Raw genomic sequence first — 20,074 nt, 5'->3', positions numbered from 1 at the left:
CCACTGACCTCTGGGTAATTCTGTTAAAATATAAAGTAAAAGTAACATAAAATGAAAAACTCAATAAAGTATCTTAAAACTACTACATTTACAGTTATTGAGTAAATCTACTTAGTTACTTTGAGTATTTAAGGTGATGTGCTGATCTCGGATGTGACTGTACTCTCGCGGGACTTGAAGAACAGCAGGCGGCGCTGACGCAGCTGCTACAGAAGAAGAAGAAGAAGAAGAAGAAGAAGAAGAAGAAGAAGAAGAAGAAGAAGCCGCTCCGGGGAAAGTTAAAATGTCCGCTCCGAAAACCATCCCGAAAGATGCTCAGGTAACGTTAAAAACACGTTCAGGCGGGTTTGTTTTCAATAAAGTGTAAGTGTAAAATAAGCGTGGTCGTGGTTCTGTGTAAATATCAACGTTAACTTCAATAGCTGAAGCAGAAAGGCATATTTTTCTATTCCTGCTAACGTTAGCATCAAATCGCCGTTTACAACAACAGAGAGAGGCTAATGTGTTAGCCTAGCACTTAGCTGTAAACAGGAGAGACTTTTCTAATATTTGTCTAAGGCTGTTTTTTAATCAGCATTTCTTGTACATACTTGTACAACTGGTTTTGTCGAGGTGTTTGACACCGAAACAGCGCAGACAGAGTTTAGAGAGAGCAGGAGGTGTTACGGTAGAATCTGTCAATGAATTCAATCCAAACCCGTAAATGTGTAGGAGGCGACTTGATGTCCAGGTTTTAAAGAAGGAAACACGGTGATAAATAGTTTGTGACCAACACTACACGGATAGATCATAGCTGGCTACAGCCTAACAGCATCACGGTGACAGGGGATTAAACGCATGCTGCGAGTCTGCAGGTGAACACCTGGTGGTGCACAGGTGAAGAAGTTGGTTCGGTGTCTGAGAGGTCGCTGCTTAAATACTTTCTGTTTGCAAACTGCATGGACTTCTTGATTTAATATTGAGGGGCTTATTTAGGGTCCACAGCCAAGTCCAAAACACCACGAAATGAAAAACACAGAAGTAATAATATGAATAAGAAGGGAGGAAAGAGACAGTAGAGAGCAAAGGTCCAAACCCTGGTACGTTGGACTCACTGTAAGACGAGACAAAGTGAAAACAAGTAAAGAAAGCAAAAAACAACTAACCACAAATCAAAGGAAGATGGAATATAAGGACACTTTTATGAGAGAGGAAAGAATAGAAACAAGTGCAAAGCGATGCAGACTACTAACAAACAGAACATTAGTCTCATGTCGGAGAAGCTGGAAACAGAAAGTTGCTGATTATTCACAGTTAAACAATGATTCTCATTGGCTAAAGATGTGATTTCACTGTACGCAGCTCATCCATTTAAACCATCCTTTTCCAAACTGTTGTACTTTGGAAATGACTTAAATTAATGTTTTCATTAAGGTTTGAGAGTTACAGTGTGATTTCCTCCACCCGTCTGTCATTACTGTTGTCTGATGGATTTAACTGCAGGTGATGATCCAGATCCTGAAGGACATGGGGATCACTGAGTACGAGCCCAGAGTCATCAACCAGATGCTGGAGTTCACCTACAGTAAGTAAAGCAAGTCCAGCTTAATCCAGCTAACCTGGAGTTTTCTGGTTTCACTGGTGTCCTGAATAATAATGACCTGTGACCATACGTGTTCATTCTCTTCACACGTTGTGACCTCAGGGACACTGATGAGTGTCCCACTCCACTCCAAACATTTAACATTAATTAACAGGTTTGTTAATTTGACTAATGCTTTTGTTTGCAGGATATGTGACCACCATCATCGAAGATGCCAAAATTTACTCTGCACACGCCAAGAAGTCCAGCGTGGACGCCGACGACATCAAACTAGCGATCCAGTGTCGCATGGACCAGTCGTTCACGTCGCCGCCACCACGAGATGTAAGCTTCCACCACCCTGTTACTGTCATTGTGATGATCACATCTGTAAAACAGTTTGAAAATCTTTGAATGATGGTGGAATTCAGTTGATTAGAACTGAAAACCAGGAGAAGCAGCCGGTCCAAATATTCAGATCAGTTCCTCCTCAAACCCTCTGAACAGCTGTAAAATAACAGAACGTGTTCAGCTTCAGACTGTTTCTGTATTTACCCGTTTCCTGCTCTGGGTTCAGTTCCTGCTGGAGATTGCGAGGCAGAAGAACCAGACTCCTCTCCCACTGATAAAACCCTACACTGGACCCCGACTCCCCCCAGACCGCTACTGTCTGACTGCGCCCAACTACAGACTCAAATCCATACAGAAGAAGGTAAAAACTCATCAGCTCTACTTTAAACATCAGACGTTGTTTAATTAGGAGCTGACGTTTCTACTTTGTTCTTCCAGGTGTCGTCGTCTGCAGGCAGGATATCGGTGCCTCGCCTCAGTGTCGGCGCCGTCTCCAGCCGACCGACCACGCCGACCCTCGGTGAGTCTCTCCCCATATGACTCTGAGCTCTTATTTCATATGTACAGTACATATGATGTAAAGTCAGTGTAAAAACTTGACGTGTGACGTGTTCACATCCTTTTAAAGAATAATTCAGTTTCTCTGTAAGTTAAACGCATTTGAAACAGTTTGTTTAAAAACTAAAAATAGGCAGAACTTCACAGACGGGTGTTGAAGAGTTAACGCTAGTTTGGACCCGTGTGTGTATTTCAGGAACTCCTACTGTCCAGTCTGTCACCACTAAAGTCGGAGGTCCAGTGTCTCTGACAGGTCAAAGGTTCACCATGCAGATACCTCCCCCCTCTCAGACCACCACAACCAAAACCAGTAAGAACCAGTCTGTTTAAGTGTGACTCCAGTTTAACTTGAGGACAGATCCGTCAGTAAAGGATCATTTCACACTCCACAGTTTAACTCTCGCTGCTCTTCTCGTCCTCGCAGCGACGCCGTCCACGCCGGCCGTGTCCAACGTCCTCATCAACCCATCTCTGATCGGATCCAAAAACATCCTCATCACCACCAACATGGTGTCGCAGAACATCAGTGGAGAGTCGCTGAAGAGGAAGCACGAAGACGACGACGACTACGACGCTTTATGACGACGACACAACCGCAGCATTTTATTTTTTTTCCTTTTTCTTTAAAAGAAACTGACACCTGTTCTCACCAGAACCTGATCGAGATTCAACCAGAGAGGAAGACCTTCACACTGGGAGGTCACCAGTAAAACCAGTTTACTGTGAGGTGCGAGTGTCTCGCAACAGAATTAAAGTAGAAACAGAGCTTCGTCTGTTTTTGAAGGAAACTGCAGCAGCACAGCGAGGTAATGTTTAACTGTTAGAAAACCTTTTCTTACTGTGATGACGTGATCATCAGTTATAATCTGATGGAGACAAAATCACAATTTTTCCATTAATTTGTTTTGTTTAATTGACTCATACTTTAATTTACCAATAAAAAACCTTCACGTGACAAAGGCTCCGACATCCATCACTTCAACATGATGTCTAATACAGAAGGAACACAATTTATTCACGGTAGAATAATAAGTCAACCAAGAATAAACTGAACTTTAAATCTGTTTCCTGTAGAGCTTCACAAACAGCACAACTCAATTTGATCTAGAATCTTTGTTTTATCTGCAGTCGAGCGTTTGCTCGTTGTCAGTCACCACACGACAACAGTATCTGTTAGTTCATTTTACCTTTTAATAATAAAAAGAAAACTAAAATAAAAATCTCAAAATAAAAAATACATGGCAAAACAATAGACTTCTTAAATGATTATAAGAATAATCATGGTCGCAATGATACAGTAGAAGTAATAAGTCACCATAATAATAATCAGAAGCATAATAATCATTACTCTGTGTGTCGTGGTGTTCGTCCCACCAGCAGAAATCACCTCCTGTTTTATAGACATTATGGTAAGCATCGCACAGGCCGGGGTGTGGCACTTGTCAAAATATTTTCACACTTAGCAAAGTTACCCCACATATGCACGACAAAATAAGGACAGAATCACAGCTCGTACGATTCACAGCACTGCTTGGAAACAAAAATCATGAATCAAAGAATTCAAAACATGCTCCGAGTCGTTTCTTCTTCTTCCCTTCTGGGACTGAGCAAAGGAGGAGGGAGTTTGGCAGTTTTTAGATTCAAAAATAAAAGTTTGTTGGTTTGTGTGAAGCAAGTTGAAACTCGATAAGAGTCTCAGAAAATACAATATAATTAAATTAAATTAAATTTCCTTCCTTGTCTTCTGAAACAAACAAACAAAAAAAAACATCTGCAGTTCTGTGGTTTTGTCCAATGAAAGTGCTCGTGTCATCTGAAATGTAGTTTTTGGGGAAAGAAGCAGAAAACAGACGAATACAGATTGTTGGAAAAGTCCAAACTGTTCTCAACCATCTGTTTTAAGGATCAATGAACAGAAGAGACAAAGACTTGATGAAGAGGAGGCAGAAGGTCGACGTGAAGGGAAACACCGGTGTTTGATTTTTATCCCATCGTTCATTAACAGTTTTAACTGGCTGGAGTTTTTCAAGAGACGCTAATTAAGAGTAATTAGTATTTTTACTACAATCTAGATCATTTTACAGTAAAATGTTCAAAACACAGAAAAACGGCAACTTAAAACTTCTTCCTGTATTTCAGAAATCGGATCATAATCTGATGGAAACGTCAAAACATTTCCCCAGTTTTCCATAAAAGACATTAGTTTTATATTTATTCTGTATTCAGAATAAAGAAGTCACTAATTTTATGAGCAACAGGCCAAATACTGAGAGTAAAGTTGAGAAAGCTGTTGTAGTTTTTCAGCTTTAAAGTTCTCATTTTATGAGAAAGAAAATATTACTATGAAATATTTATGTAATTTATAATAAACTACTTCATGTGATTATTAAAATCTAGTCTAGTTTTAAACATTTACTTTAGGAGCCTGTGACTGTGACTAAACTGCTTTTCTGTCTTTTCTCATCTTTTTACTTTAAATTGTTGCCAATTGTGACTTTATTAAAAATAGAGTTGAAACTTTTTTGAAAGTTATTGGTGGACTGAGACCTAGAAGCCACAGTCCAGTTTACAGCTGCTGATCTGCGGGACAATAAAAAACACCAGTATGACCCTTTAACAAGCCAACGATGACTGATCACTAAAACCAGGTGGGACCGAGTCACCAACTGTTTGGACTTTAACACCAGCAGAAACAGATTTTACTTACTAATCTGTCGGCTGAACGGAAAGTGACTCGACGTCCGACTCTGGTGTAAAGTTTGATCAGAGCTTAAGAAACGATTCCAGCGTGATCAGAGTTTGTGCTCATCTGTTCTGCGTCTGCGTCACCGAAGACAGTTTTTGTCACGACACAGAAAGGAGACGGTGTTAAAGCAGAACTGTGAAAACTTTAATCAGCTTTATTTTACAAAGCCTGAAACATTAAGAACAGCGACCAAGAACACATGGAAATTAATACAGAGCGAAGAGCGACCATCCTCGACTAGAGCGCCTGGTTCTCAGTGATGAACTAACTTCCCTGACTGGAGTAGAAATCTCCGGCTAAACGAGCCTGAGAAACACAAGAAACCTGATTTAAAAACTGTCGTGTGCATCAAGAAAGAGTGAAAACGTAAAAGGTGCCGTCCTGTAGTTTTCTTACTGTTCAAACGCCACAAACGGGGACGTACAACATTAAAACTATCGTTGGAGAACAGTCTGTTCTTATTCTACATCCAGCACTGTAATATTAACATTAACTAGGTTTTTATGGTAACTTGACTCGGCCTGGTCAGAAAAGGTAAAGATACCGAGCTGCAGTTCAACAACGGAGCCATCAGTCGGTAAAATGCTGACGTTTTTCAAATAGTTGGAGTTTGTCCTTGTAAAATTACTCGGTTCTCTCTTCATTCTTAAAATGTCAAAACCCACAGTAGCTTCAATGCACCGTGTATTTTATATTTCAATGAAGTGTTTCAGAGTAAAAACTGTGATCATTTAGATCAAGTTTCTGGTTTTTAGTTTAGTATCTGTTCATGAACTTTGACGACACCAAGAAAAGCTGTTCTCTACCTTCAGACAGATCAAAGTGTTTTAAATAAAACGACTCCATCGACGCTGGAATGGTTCTTAAAAGAAAGAAAGAAAAACAAAGTGGCTAAAAACGAGTGCGGCCCCACGTGACGTTTTAATAAATGGGCGACGGGGGCTCGAGTTCAGAGTGACGGCCGCTTGACAGTGGATGCTGGTGAAATCGAACTTGTGTAAGACGGCTGTGTCTGTGTTCCCCCCCTTACAGCCAGGATGTAAAAAGCATCTACAGTATGTAGCTGAAGAACGGTGATCGCCACTGAACACACAACTCAACTGCTCGTAGAAGATTTTTTCTTTTTTTTCAAATATATATTCTGTTTGTACAAGTCGGTGATCGTCACCGCAGGAAGCGGTCGACACTCAAAAAGATTCAAAGTAAAGGAGGACGAACGCTGCTGCTTTTCCCACTAATCGGATTCCTACACGTTTTTCCTATTTCAGCTGCTCAATCATTCGTCTACATGTTAAACATCCAACCAAACCCCACCCACACCTGAACGACGACAAAGAACAGCAGAGTGCGATCCAGACATCTGCCCTGCAGCTGGTTACCGTTAGCAGTTTTTCAACCTTCAGCAAAAAGAGAAACAGAGAAGACAGATGGAGAAGACGGTGGCAAAAAATGGCGGCGTGACGAATGGCTGAAGCAAGAGAGGAAGAACACCACCGAGCCTCTGTGAGACCTCCGTCCAAACATGCCTCACATCCCCTCCACTGGGGAATGTAACATGAAGAGTGTGTGTGTGTGTGTGTGTGTGTGTTTTGAAGCAAGCGTGTATAATGTTGGCGAGCTCCTAGCAGTCCTCGTCCTTGTCGTCCACGACACCTTTGAGCCGCAGTCGGGCGAAATCCTCGAAGACAAAGTCGTCGTCCTGGGAGATGCTGCTGGGAGAACAGAGAGATGCTTCAGAAGAAGTCAGCAGGTACAATCCTGACATTTACTGTACTGAGCCTGAACGCCTCACAGCACAGATGACCTACGCTCTGCGCTGTTCCTGAACGCCTCACAGCACAGATGACCTACGCCAGGGGTGTCAAACGTATGGCCCGCGGGCCGGAATTGGCCCATCAAGGGGTTCTGTCCGGCCCGCAGGATAAATCTAAAAGTGAAAAAATGCAATGCGACATGAACTAGAATTTCTAAAAAATAAACTATTCCTAAATTCTTCGCTAGGGGCGCTACGGTGTTTCAGACATGGAGTAGCTGAAAGAAGAAGAAGAAAAAAGAAAACAATTCTATAGACACAGCTAATGTTCAGAGATTACTACGATACATCTACTTACTTTTGTACTCCACCCTCATTGTTCAAAATGTCTTTCTCAAAAAAGAGAAAAGTGGACACCGAGTGTGGAGTTTTAGTTTAGTTTAAGTAAAATGGACCGCTTCCTATTTATTCACAAAGGTGAAGGGGAAACCTGTGTGCATGGTGTGTATGCAACACGTGTCGGTGTTCAAGGAATATAATATTCAGCACCACTATGAGACTCAGCATGGTGAAAAATAGGACAGCATTCAAGGACAACTGAAAAGAGAGAAGATAAATGAATTGCTGGTGGTTCTGAGGAAACAGTAGTTTGTTTTCACTCGGAGCCAAGAAGTCAGTGATGCAGCAGTAAAAGCCAGCTGCATAATTGCCAACGAAAATTTGATGTATTCATTTTTTATGTACGTTTCATGTATAAATGTTTACCGGCCAGGTGATTATTTTCTTTCGTATAAATTTAAAATGGCCACAGCTTAGGTTTGTAAGATGTGGAAGGTCCATTTAAGTTTTGAGAATTATTACACATGTGGAAAATGGAGTAAAAATAATTCCTATGTCTTGATAAGTTGATTTAATCTTAAATTGCAATAGGCTACCATATTTTTCAGATCTAAATACCTGTGACTTTTGTGTTTTGTCACTGTGATCAGTTGTAATGCACACATGTAAATGATAAACTGAAGCAAACTGCACGTTTTTCTTGAGAAATCTGACTTTCTTTAAAACATGTTTTGTAAAAGGATCATTATATTAAAAAAAATATCCTAATGTAATTGTACTTCTTTCCACTAAAATAAAGGGGAAAAAAATGAATTTATTGTTATTTATAGTTATGATGAGCTTTGCTTTGATTTTAATGATCCGGCCCACTTGACATCAAATTAGGCTGTATGCGGCCCCTGAACTAAAATGAGTTTGACACCCCTGCCCTACGCTTTTATTTTCGTCTTTTTATGAAACGATGACTTTTAGAAAATTCGGATCATCACCAAACTCATGTTTCACTTCTGAGAGATTAATAAAAAAAATTCAACAGTACTTCACACACAGTAATAACTACGTCGTTTACTGTGTGTATAACATTTACTACCACCGATTGTCTTGTTTACATCTTATCTGTCTGAGGATCACCACCATTAATCTAGAGCTTCACACGGGTCGTTCTTCTGTTCAGCAGCCTGATGGTTGTTGAGTTGTTTGGTTTTCAGAGGAACTGGAGCTGGTGAGTGACAACATGAAGTCAAGTCAACAGAAGATGCTCGGTACTCACTTTGTTTCGAATTCTATCAAGTTGGTGTCGATGGGGGGGTCCATCTCTGGAACAGCTGCAACACACACACACACACACACACACACACACACACACACACACAAGTTAGCATGTCACACTGTTGTTACCATGGAAACTTCCTTTTGTCTCCATGGAAAAAAAAAATCAGCGTATAAGGATGACAAGGATGGAGGGTTGTTACATAAGGGCTGATGAGCAGTGTGTCACAGACACTGGTACAAATAATTAATCAACTGTTGTGACGTCGATTCGTTTCCATCAGGTTTCAAGTAAATCAGTGAGAAAAGTAAAATATTTACTGAGAATTTTCTGCTTTTTTATCTAATGATAAAACAAGTGTGAAGTCGCATCATCTACCAATAAAGTACCAGTAAATGTTCCTGCAACTCCGAGCGGAGTCTGGAATCCTTCTGTGTTACATGAGTTTAAATGTTATTTCCTGTTTATTTTCAAGCAGATAACTAATGAAAATACTGATTGACAACATATTAAACCTACATTGAAAACATGAACTATGAGGTTATTATTAACATAAATATAAAATTTAAAGTTATAAGACTGTGGATCTAATGACGGAACAGTTCATCATAACTCCCAGGGTCGGTGGTTTGACTCCCGCCTCCTCCTGATCTCATGTTGAGGTGTTGTTGGACAAGACACCAAATCCCCGCAGTAACAAAATCATCTATGTGCAGTTTGTCATTATTAAAAATCGATTAAACGACCTGCAGCATCAGTGGAACCACAAACTGTAGCTGCTGATCTATAAAACTGTTTCCTACATTCAGTCATCTGACGTCCCGGCTCAGTAAATTCATCTACCTCAGACACAGAAACAGCTGAGACTAACTACAGAGATGGAACACGACATTTTTTAAAGCGTGAACATTACATTCAGTCACATATCTGCTGTGTTGGGAAAGATTAATATCAATCTTAAACAATATCGATGACAACAACTAGAACACAAATCTAAAACAGAAGCTAAACCCAACATCACTTCATATTCATAATCTCTGAATAGAACCACGACGCAGACACAGACCATGTCTGTGATTAAGCTAAATCAGGTTGGGGACTTGAAGACGCTCCAGTGAGACTGCGCCCTTCACTGTGGGTTTTACGTCTCTATGTGTTTTGAACTATAGAAGAAAATCACAGCCTCTAAATGAATGAACTCACCTGACTGTGGGCGAGACACCGGCGGCTCCACAGGTTTAGGATGCATTAAGATGAAGGGCAGCTCCACAGACACGTCTCTGGAAAACAAGACCTCCATCAAACCTGCAGGAAATCACTTCCTCCACATCATTAACATTTAGTTTGATGATGCTGTTACTTTACTTTTAGAAAACGAAACATGGAGGAAATTTCTATCAACAGCAAAAACAAATTAAACTTTAAAACATTAAAAACAACATGAGACGTCCTAATCCAGTAATTTTAGCAGAATAAAGACTAGTTAAGAATTTAGAATATGATAAAACTGGTTTATCTCTTGCTTTACAATCTGATTTGACAGGTTTTAACCCACTTCAACTAAAATGATTTAAAACCCACTTTGATCCAGTTCATTTGGAAAACTGGTTCAAACCCAGTTTAACTCTGTTAAGTAGTTTTATCCCGTCTGAACCGACTGGTTTATACAGTTTGAACCAATTTAAACTGTGTGTTCAAACTGGTGTAAACCTACTTTGATCCGACTGTTAACATGTTTTAACAAGTTAAACAGTTTAAACCAGGTAATCTTTTATTTTCATATTTTGAAATGGTTTTAAATGAGTTTGAACCGTCTAATTTAAAGCAGTTTTAAAAACCCAAATACATTAGTATAGCATTTTTATTCAGCTTTAAATCAACACACTTAAATGAATTTAAAACCATTTTAAACTAGTTTGCTCATAGTTCAACGGTCTTTTCTCCTCTAACCAGGCCGTGTCTCTGTGCTACGTGGGCTTTACTTCAGATAAGATGAACACCGAGGCTGTCAGTCATTTACCTCTCCAACATGCCTCGCAGCAGCCTGCAGTGGGGTAGGGGGGGACACAGAGTGGGGTTGAGAGGCACACAAAAAGCCAAAAACACAGAGGGGAGATGAAATGAAAAGCAGGAGGCAACACGCTCACAACAACCTACAGTGGAAGCAAACACAGTAAAAAGGTCGAGGACGAAACAAAAAGCAGAAGCTGAGCTGCACCAACTGGTTTCTTCAAGAACCGCACCTCTCGATGTTGGACTGTGGTAAACACCAAGAGTCCTAAACCTGTCCAGATACAACGTCTGGATTTCCTTCACAGGTTTTACAATAGAAACGTCTCCACTCGATTATTTCATCAGAAATCAGCGTAGTGGTAAAAACTACCAGTGGGAACAACGAGGCAAACGTGAAGCACAGTACTACAGTTAGTTCTCCTCAGAATTAGAGTTGCTGCAGCTCAGTTAAGTGTTTTCATCAAGTGAAGAGACGGCTCCACTGATGATATTTACAGGGAGAAGACAGGAAGGATGTCAGCAGAGATTCAGAGGAACATGAGCTGTTTTCTCATATGAACTCTGGACAGTGTCTGAACAATCAGGTCCAGACAATGTCCAAAAATGCTCGTTCATACAAGTAGCACACAGCGGGAGATTGTCTCCGTTCTCACTTAGGAAAATTAGTTTGGTTTCAGTGTGGGCTGGTCCACGGGCAGAGCGTGCATGAGTGAAGACGAGACACAAAAGGAACACGATGGAAATCCCAATGTTCTGTTTATGGCACACGGAAGAGTGATTGGAAATGTTAAATGTTGAGAACAGAGTATGAGAAATGCAGTATGTGTGACACACACACACAAAAGCATGATGAGTACTGCATTTCTCATACTGTCTAGTGCTGTTCTGAGCAGACTGGCAGTAAGGAAACGACCTGCTGTATTCACACACAGGCTCAATCTTTGTTACAGGGAGGTGTCATCCGTTTAATAGCCGACGTTTGTGTTCTCAGATATACGTCCTCTGGATTATGCTGCAAAGGGATGAAATGTGCTACGAGAAAAGGACATGTTCACCAATATGGATCAAAAAAGCTGCTCCATGTGAAACCGCCCTGATCAGGCTGCATTCACAGGAGGACATTTAGATTCAGCCTGTGTGTGTGTGTCTGTATGTGTGTGTATGTATGTGTGTCATACCCTCCACGTGAGACCACCAGCTTCACTTTGACTCTGTAGGACACCAGGATCCCCAGAACCTCCTTGTTGGTGACGTCCTTCACACTGAAACACACAAACGGACGGAGCAGGTGAAGCTTCACTTTTCTTTTTAAAGCTGTGTTTCTGTCCTCACAACTGCACAAAGACGTGTGTTACATGGTGGAGGAGGCCAGGTTGGTGTCCTCATGTTTGAGTTTTCCGTCTAGAGCGAGTCCTCTCTTCTCTCGGTTCTTGTCGAGCGTCGGGGTCAGAGTGTACACCTTACAGAAGGTGGAACTGGACGACACCTGGTCACTATGGAAACGACACACGGTCAATCAAAGTGTTCAGGTTTAAACTGGTGTGTTCTTAACTGGGACACTGGGGATCTAACTGGGACTTACTCTGCCTCGAGCTGGGCCACTGGACACTTGTACTGGGCGGTGCTGAACAGGCAGATGTCTGCGTACTGACGCACTGCAGACAGAGAACAGAGTTAATGTGACGTCCATGAAGACGCGAAGGCAGTAACAGAGAGAGAAGACAAAGCAGACGTACCAGAGATCTTGACTCTCTTGACGGTCTTGGTGGAGTTGTTTGTGACGTGAACGTTGACGCTGATGGGCTCTCCATGGTAATACAGCTACACACAGAGCACCGTGGGAAAAAAACTATTATAAACAACATTTCTAGCTTTAGTTTAAAACGAAGACACGTTGAACTGGATTAAAGTTCCTGAGTCGATGAAACAACCGCAGCTTGTAATATTTGTCCTTAGTTTAAATGTTTCTGCAGCAGCGGTGTGTGTCTACACGCACCCTAGAGTCATAGAAATATACTGAAATGTCCAAAAAGTGTGACTGAACCCACAGCTGGAGGTTCATGTACCTCCTTGTCCAGAGACGCCTCCAGGTGCAGGGATCTGTCCGACATCAGGAAGCTGCGAGTCGTCTCCACCATCGGCTGAGGACCAGGTTTTTCCGGAGCGTACTGAACCTTCCTGATCACCAGACGCACCGAGTTCCTGCAGTCATTAAACACGTCATGAAAATCCAGCAGAATACACATGTACAGGATTCAGATACTCAGAGCCTGAACTTTCTGCTCTTTGGTCAACCCTGAAACTAAAGCAGCCCAGTCCAACACACCAGTATAACCACTCCACATTAATTAGTGACAAAACCACCGAGTCTCTGATGCTGGAGCAGCTGAGTTCTGTCAGACCTGATCCAGATTTTTGATTTGTGTATTTTCAGAAAGAGTAAAGTTACTGTAAAAAAGTACAGTTCTGAGTAAACCACCATCAGGAGCAGAGTGAAGTGACAGAAGCTGACTGGTGATGCCTCAGGTCAAAGAAATATTTCACCAAAGACACAAAGTTCATATGAAGACTCCGACTCAGAGGAGATTATTATTTATTATTATTATTATCATTTTTAATCCATCAAGAATCCTAAAAGGCTGAAAAAGCCAGAAATTTTAAGCTTTGCAAGGAATTTAACCAAATAACTTGAAAGCTCCCGACAGACTGGACCTGTTACCTGGAGCCAAGCTGAAGACCGACGTGCCGACGAACAGTGAAATAACTGATCAGAGTTAACACAGCTTTTTGTGATCAGCAGACCTCGGAGTCCGTTTCACCTCTGGCTGCTCCTGAACCTGGTTTTGGTCTTTTTCTGGAGTGACTTTACACCCACACGTCATCTTTAGCTTCCACCTGACATTGGTGACTTTTTAACTATAAAACAACCTTTTGGAACAGAGCTGCTGAACACTGATTTAACCAAGAATTTCATGCTCGTCCCAGAACACCGACATTTTCATGAGAATAAAAAAAAAGAACTTCTGGGATTGGGCTGAGCTGCAGATTTACTGAACACATGCAGATTAGCCTGAGATCCCTCAAACACTTTGTTTTCACAGCCGAGCAGGCCCGAGTCCTCATGACGTAACACGAGTGTTTGCCAAAGACTGAGTGCGTAAGCGGGGACACAGGAACTGGGCCCAAGTCACATTCTTCAGCCAACAGCCATTGTTGCTGCATTGAGTAACGGTCCTGGCTGAATAAACTTGTTTGTTTCCTTTTCTCCATCAGATTTCTGTGTACAGGGTTAATGAATGTTACAGCAAAAGACCTCACAGTGTAACAGTAATACTACATAGAGGACCACTGAGGACACTTGGCTCAGGATCTCAGGACCAGGCGTCCACCAGTGAATCTCGTTCACTTGTTATTTCTCTTCTACATACTACACTTTTCCTCTGTACTTTCCTTCCCATGTTGTCTGTGTGCGTCCATCACTTTAGGCTCCTGTACCACTAAATATGCCGTCCCACCCTCTCCGGTTGGCCGCCACCGCTCAAACTGGCCTGCTCTAGTTTGAGTGTCTGTGAAACCACCAGTTCACAGGCAACGGTTTCACAACCTGCCCCAGTTAACAGCACAACTTTTCAGCTAAGTTGCAGCTGAACAGCGGAGCTGTTGCAACTGGGCAATGTTGACCGCGCAGGAAGACTTCCCCAGGCTGGCCAGTCAGAACAAAGGAGGATCCTCGGAGGTGGGACCTTAAAGACCTTTCTAGTCTCAAAAGGAGCTGTTATATAATGAAGCTTTATAAGAATTTTAAGGAATCATCCAATCCTCTTATGCAAGGAACAGAGTGCTGTTAGGTCACCCCCCAATTACAATGATGTAAATTCTCTTTAACATGTTTTCAACACCTATGACAGCTATAAATCCTCAGAAACTAGTTTGCTGCAGGTGTGATCTCACCTCTTGTGAATCTTCTCTTCTATTGACTTGGCACAGAAAGCTCTGATCTCAAAGTCGACACCACAGGCCTGAAGAGACAGGAGAATAAACAGACTGCAACCTGCTCATATTCACTTACTCTGCTGAAACACATGACGTCTTTTGTTCAGGTGCTGTTTTAAGTGTTTCAGCACAGGAAAACATCTGAGCACCTACTTTTAAATTCTGCTGTGTAAAAGCTTTTGGATCCTAAAAACATTTTTTTATTTTACCCACTGGTTTCAGAACAGTGGATGATGCTGTACTTCACAGAAGGTCCAAAAGAATTAATGTAGGTCCTGTTCTACTTACAGCTTTCTTTTACCTCAGTTTATTTCTACGTACCTACCAATATTAATAATAGTATTTCAATAATAATTCAGTTGATGGTTCAATTCAGTAATGTCCATTTCTGCAGCACTAATTCATTAACAGTCAGAAGTTCCACTTTGACCTCCTCCCAACACAAACTCAACACACTCTGCAGGGAGGTAAGCATTCATTCTCCTGTGAGGTGACTGTGAGTGTTACCTTCCCAGTGTCCTCTGGCCCGGGCTGTAAAGTGACTGAACATGGGAGGTTCTGAGGAATCTGAAAAAGAAAGAACACAGCCAGCAATTACCCACCTGACGGTCTGAACCATAAACCACAGTTTATTAATGGAACATTCATTCAGTTCATTCAGTGTAAACTTTGTCATTTGCGTCCGTGCACTAGTGTGAACCACGCGAGGCCCAACTACCTAAGATCACAGAGCCCAAGTCCTGCTGATGCAGATTTATTAATACACCCGCAGAAGTCGACTCTTCTTACATTAACTGTGAACCTGTGTTTTGGGATCTGCCGCACATCCACAAAGACTGAATTCTGCAGCTGTGAGGTTGAGCTGCTGGCGTCAAAGTGCTAATATATTCAGTGAGGAGTACGATCACGACTGTGCTGAAATCAGCCTCAAATATCACAATCAGCTTCAGAAACTTTTAACTTTAAGTTCAAGTTTAGTTTCTTTCCAGAGTGACTTGATGCTTTGAGAACAGGAGCTAAGACACAATATATTAAGATATAATAAATATGATTAGATACATACATTACTTGATGATACAATCGAGTCTGTCTTCATTTGTAAAAACAGGTTAAGTGTTTTTCTACAGTAAGTATGAATAGTATTTACTGTAAAAGAGAAAGTGAGCGACACAGTGCAAATGTTACAACGCCAAATAATGGACGACACGTGGTGTTGAAGTCATTTTACTCCAAGGTTCCAGAGGTTGTGCAGGGTTGAGGCGATTTAATGGATGTGATCATTATAACGTCGCTGCTCAGATTAACTCTCACACAGTGAAGCATTTGTGAAAACACCCTCCTCATGTACCAGTTGAAAACCAAATAGTTCCAGGAAATATGGAGCCACAAATAAACTAAAAGTCCCTCTGTGCAAATTCCTGTTTGCATTCCACCGCTTCTGATGACCTGCCGGTGTTGTCTGACATGCAAACAACAGCACAGAGTCGTGTGTTGGTGGTGCCGTGTTTGAATGAATGCAAAATAGAGGCAGAGGAGGAAAAGGAGCCGATCTGAAGAGTGACGGGCCATTTAAGTAGAGTTTCCACTCAATCATGCAGACCCTGAGAGCAGCGGGAACTTAATTTAGTGTCTCCTGAATGGTACCAACATGATGCTTTACTGAAGGACAGTGGCATCAAAAGCTGAACGATAGAGAACGGTTCTTACTGTGTATCAACACGTCTTTGGCCAACAACACATGATGAGAATCAGCAGTGACTCACAGTAAAGTAGAAGGGGTGTGCATGCTGGCCGAGTTTCTTCAGCAGCCTCTCCTGCAGCCGGCTGTTGGGTTTCCTCTCTTCAGGCACCGGAGGGAAAGCCTGAAAAACAAGACACAGAGAAAATCAGGCATCAGATGTTTCAGTGAAACCTGAAGATGAAAACAGTCGGAGGACAATAGTGGTGGAAGAACCACTCAGTGTGAAGGACTGCAGTACCTGAGTTCCTCTACCACTCCAGTATTTTGTTGAGTTGTAGCTACTTGTCATAAATCATAATGTCCATCATAAGGTATTGTATTAAAAGTACCTTTTAGTGTTTTTATAAATGTAACTGTTAAATATAGTGAAAGCCAGAAAAGATGAAGTTCAGAGCTGAATAAATGTACTTAGTTACTTTCACACACTCAAAGTACATTAGAGTGGAGCTCTAACCTGGAAGGTGGAGATGTAGAGATCCTTCCTGAAGGACAGACCCAGCACGTCCAAGTCCTCTCGGCCATAACGAAACGCACAGGTCAGCGTGACGAAGACTACAGCAATGAAAAGGAAGAGGCGAACCAGGTGAGCTCAGCACGCAGGAAGGTACTTTTAATGGGAACAATTTGATTAAATGTAAAAAATACAGACTAGAAAATGAAGGTCAAGTGTCCAGATTTAAAGACTTTACAGATAATTGTGAATATCTGATGGAAAATCTGCAGGTGTGACTGCAGACATATTGTCACGAGGTCAGGAGGAAACCGCCTTACCTTTCCTGTCCTTCAGATACTCGGGGTCGACAAGGATCACTCCATCTGTCAGCAGGAAGGAAGGAACACAAACCGCCATGTCATCAAAAAACCACATACACAAAGTTCATGGAACTGTTTCTGCATTTTAAAACGCTGATTTTTTAGTTCAGCTTTAGACTCTACTGATGGACTTCTACCTTCAAGTTCACACAGACAGAATGATTAATACAACTTCAGAGATTTAATATGTAAAAACCTGAGATAAAATCTGTTGTTGCGAGTTACTAAACCTTCAAGTAATCTATTACTTACTAACATGCTGTTGAGTGGGTTTGTGTCTGTTTTGCATGTTATTTGTGAACTGCAGCGTCACACGCCGTCAACAGAGATTACATTCAAAGTACAAACTCTGGTTTGTCGGAGCAACAACAAAAACAAACAGTGAGACACAAAACACATGCAAGACTGCGTCATGACGTGTCGAACTCACCTACTGGGTCCACGTGGTCCAGGTGATCCACAAAGTCCCTCTTTCCCAGGTAAACTGTCAACTGCACGGGACAAACACTTCACATTAGTTTAATGTTGCTCACAATTCGAAATTCAGACCAGTCACAACTATTTCACTAAACCAAATTAGAGCCAGATGAGGTTCTCAGTTGTGCACTGATGACACACGGCACTCACTCAGCTTAATATTTTTCACAACTTCCACAAGTTCCAGCAACAAACTTTTTATTTGGTTGTATTTACAAAAGGTTTTCCTTGGACTCTGGTCAGATAAATAAAGGTTCAAGTGAATTAAACTAAGTTGGTGCTCACATTGATCAATAAATGTTATTTGTTGTTCCATTTTCTACTAGAAATGTCACATATGTTCCGTTTTGGTTTCTGGGCCACATTGGAAACAAATAAATTAAAACCTTCAGACTGAAAGTGACTTCAGACTTTTTAAAAGTCAAAGTTGTTGTGTTTGCAGAATAAATGAACTCACCTTACAGTTGGGGCTCGACTTCTTAAAAACTCTGAGAAGTTGAGAAAGAGGAAGAGGAGGAAGATAAAAACACTGGTGTTAGTCTGGTAATTTGTCTGAATATGTTAAAAGAAACTGGAGAAAAACAGTGAAGACGTTTTAATTCAGCTGAAAAGTTCTCAATCATCAGGACTGGAGATTCTCTCTGTTGCATTTAACTAATCTGAGGAATCATGTTGGTTTCAAACTGTTTATTTCAACACGGCCGGAAACTGAGGAGGGAAGTGGTTTGAAAGAAGAGCTCGTCAGAATGACAGGTTATTATGGGATGTCACCGCAGAGCTTTAATGAGGGCAGGTGGAGCGCTTGAACATGAGAGTGGAACATAAGGTCGTGGCAGCGTACCTGTACGGCAGGTGTTTGACTTTTTACCAGAAAAATCCCACGGCTTCTAAACTTCTGAAAATGTTTCTAACATCATTTCAAATCTCTGAAACATTATTAAATTATAAACGTAGTAACACTTTCTGAAGACCTCTAGACACTGACTGCATGTTGAAATCCACATGGGGAAAAAGAATCAAGGATATGAAGGAAATGTTAAATCCACAGCATCACTCAGCATGTTCCAAAATAAATACAGCGGCTACACAGCAGCAGAAGATATGATATGCTGAGGAAACATCACTAAAGCTTTACATTTTCAAATCAACTAATAATGCAACATATTTCAGACTTTTTAAGACTTTTCAAGGACCTGTTCCATGCACTGTAGCAACCTGCTGACTACCTCCATGTATACATGCATCAGTAATCATACATCAGTAATCTAGAATCAGAGATTCAGTGCTGATGTCATTTTACCAGCCGCGCAGCAAACGCTGGATAAATCCAACAACATCAGCAGAATCATCACAAGTGTGGAGCTGGACGGGCCAAGTCAGGACTGAAACTGTGAGGACTCATGTTCTGGTGTCAACAAGCAGTGGGGCACAAACACGGTTCTCCAACGGTGGAGTTTCAACCCATAAAACTATCTGCAGAGTTTCCCACTGTTTGTACAACAGAACCTTCAAACCTGTGTGAGCAGCATCAGCAAAAACGTCTGTGCAAAATGGTCACTTCCTCCAACTGATGCTGCAACACACAAATAGGAAGTGACAGGTGGTTTCTCCTCCTTCTCTGGTTTGAAGCTGAAGTACTTTTAAATATATATATATATATATATATATATATATATATATATATATATATATATATATGTGTGTGTGTGTGTGTGTGTGTGTGTGTGTGTGTGTGTGTGTATGAGTGGAGGTGTTTTCAACTAACTTAAACATCTGAGCTCTGCCGAGTCGAAGAGCTGGAAACAAGCCTCCATCAGTGAACTGTTTACAACAGCGCAGGAGTTCAGCTTCCTGTCACAGCCGCTGATCCGTTCCACACCACAGTTATATTTAGATCACTTCAAAGCAGAAATTAAAACCGATCCACAGGTTTTTGGTTCAGCTCCAGTGTTGTGACGGAGGTGTGTTTATTGCTGTAGTGCAGAGGTACTTTAAAGTACAAAGGGCACAAAGAGCGGCAGCATTTTGAAACGCTGAAACTGACGCACACGGGTCCAGTGGTTCTCTGAGAATAAACAACCTACGGTGGATGTTGTCAGCATTGGCGTCTTCCTTTGCACAGCTAGGTCAGCTCTAACCTGTTAACAGCCACTGCAGCTACCAGCATGAAAAATGAGTGAAGTGACTGATGAACCCGGGTTAAAGTAGCTTCCAACCAACAGTGTGGTATTTCAGTATAAATCCATCAACTTAGCTAAAACAAAAGCAGCAGCACCATTCTCACAGTTCCGGAGCTGGATCCAGCAGATCCTCAGAATCTGAACCTGAAGCGTGATGCTCTGCTTTTAATGCAGTTCCTGGTGTGAACACCAGATGTTCAGCAGATCCAGATTTTCCCTCGACACCACCGTGTGGGAATGAGCTCCACAAGAAAACAGCCGGCTGCATGTAAACACACC

General features: G+C 41.6%; 2 protein-coding genes across 2 annotated transcripts; one reads left to right on the top strand and one right to left on the bottom strand.

Annotated features, from left to right (window-relative positions):
- The first annotated feature begins 223 nt into the window (after positions 1–223).
- On the top strand, positions 224–6,609 carry taf9 (TAF9 RNA polymerase II, TATA box binding protein (TBP)-associated factor). The gene is made up of 7 exons (XM_026357555.1): positions 224–319; positions 1,483–1,564; positions 1,770–1,906; positions 2,139–2,273; positions 2,351–2,432; positions 2,667–2,780; positions 2,895–6,609. Exons 1-7 carry the CDS (start codon positions 284–286, stop codon positions 3,050–3,052), a joined length of 744 nt encoding a protein of 247 aa, XP_026213340.1. The 5' UTR covers positions 224–283; the 3' UTR covers positions 3,053–6,609.
- On the bottom strand, positions 4,975–18,847 carry LOC113160994 (arrestin red cell). Its single transcript, XM_026358467.1, has 16 exons — positions 18,842–18,847; positions 18,073–18,144; positions 17,569–17,629; positions 17,097–17,141; positions 16,780–16,877; positions 16,348–16,446; positions 15,092–15,151; positions 14,543–14,610; positions 12,658–12,793; positions 12,328–12,412; positions 12,174–12,246; positions 11,947–12,084; positions 11,770–11,853; positions 9,782–9,858; positions 8,579–8,633; positions 4,975–6,928 (listed from the first exon to the last, which is right to left on the bottom strand). Exons 1-16 carry the CDS (start codon positions 18,845–18,847, stop codon positions 6,838–6,840), a joined length of 1,248 nt encoding a protein of 415 aa, XP_026214252.1. The 3' UTR covers positions 4,975–6,837.
- Between the last annotated feature and the right edge of the window lie 1,227 nt (positions 18,848–20,074).

The sequence above is a fragment of the Anabas testudineus genome, chromosome 10 (assembly GCF_900324465.2).
Source record: "Anabas testudineus chromosome 10, fAnaTes1.2, whole genome shotgun sequence".
In the NCBI taxonomy this organism is placed as follows: domain Eukaryota; kingdom Metazoa; phylum Chordata; class Actinopteri; order Anabantiformes; family Anabantidae; genus Anabas; species Anabas testudineus.
The sequence above is the reverse complement of the archived record's forward strand: the minus strand, read 5'-3'. Positions and strand labels throughout refer to the sequence as shown.

Bases quoted from the DNA above. Each gene is read 5' to 3' on its own strand.
- LOC113160994 (XM_026358467.1), bottom strand. The intron at 12,085-12,173 runs GTAAGTCCCAGT...TCGTTTCCATAG, and splicing joins GTGGCCCAGCTCGAGGCAGA to TGACCAGGTGTCGTCCAGTT. The intron at 9,859-11,769 runs GTATGACACACA...CTTGTTTTCCAG, and splicing joins CTGGTGGTCTCACGTGGAGG to AGACGTGTCTGTGGAGCTGC.
- taf9 (XM_026357555.1), top strand. From the start codon at position 284: ATGTCCGCTCCGAAAACCATCCCGAAAGATGCTCAG. The intron at 2,274-2,350 runs GTAAAAACTCAT...TTGTTCTTCCAG, and splicing joins TCAAATCCATACAGAAGAAG to GTGTCGTCGTCTGCAGGCAG. The intron at 2,781-2,894 runs GTAAGAACCAGT...TCGTCCTCGCAG, and splicing joins GACCACCACAACCAAAACCA to CGACGCCGTCCACGCCGGCC.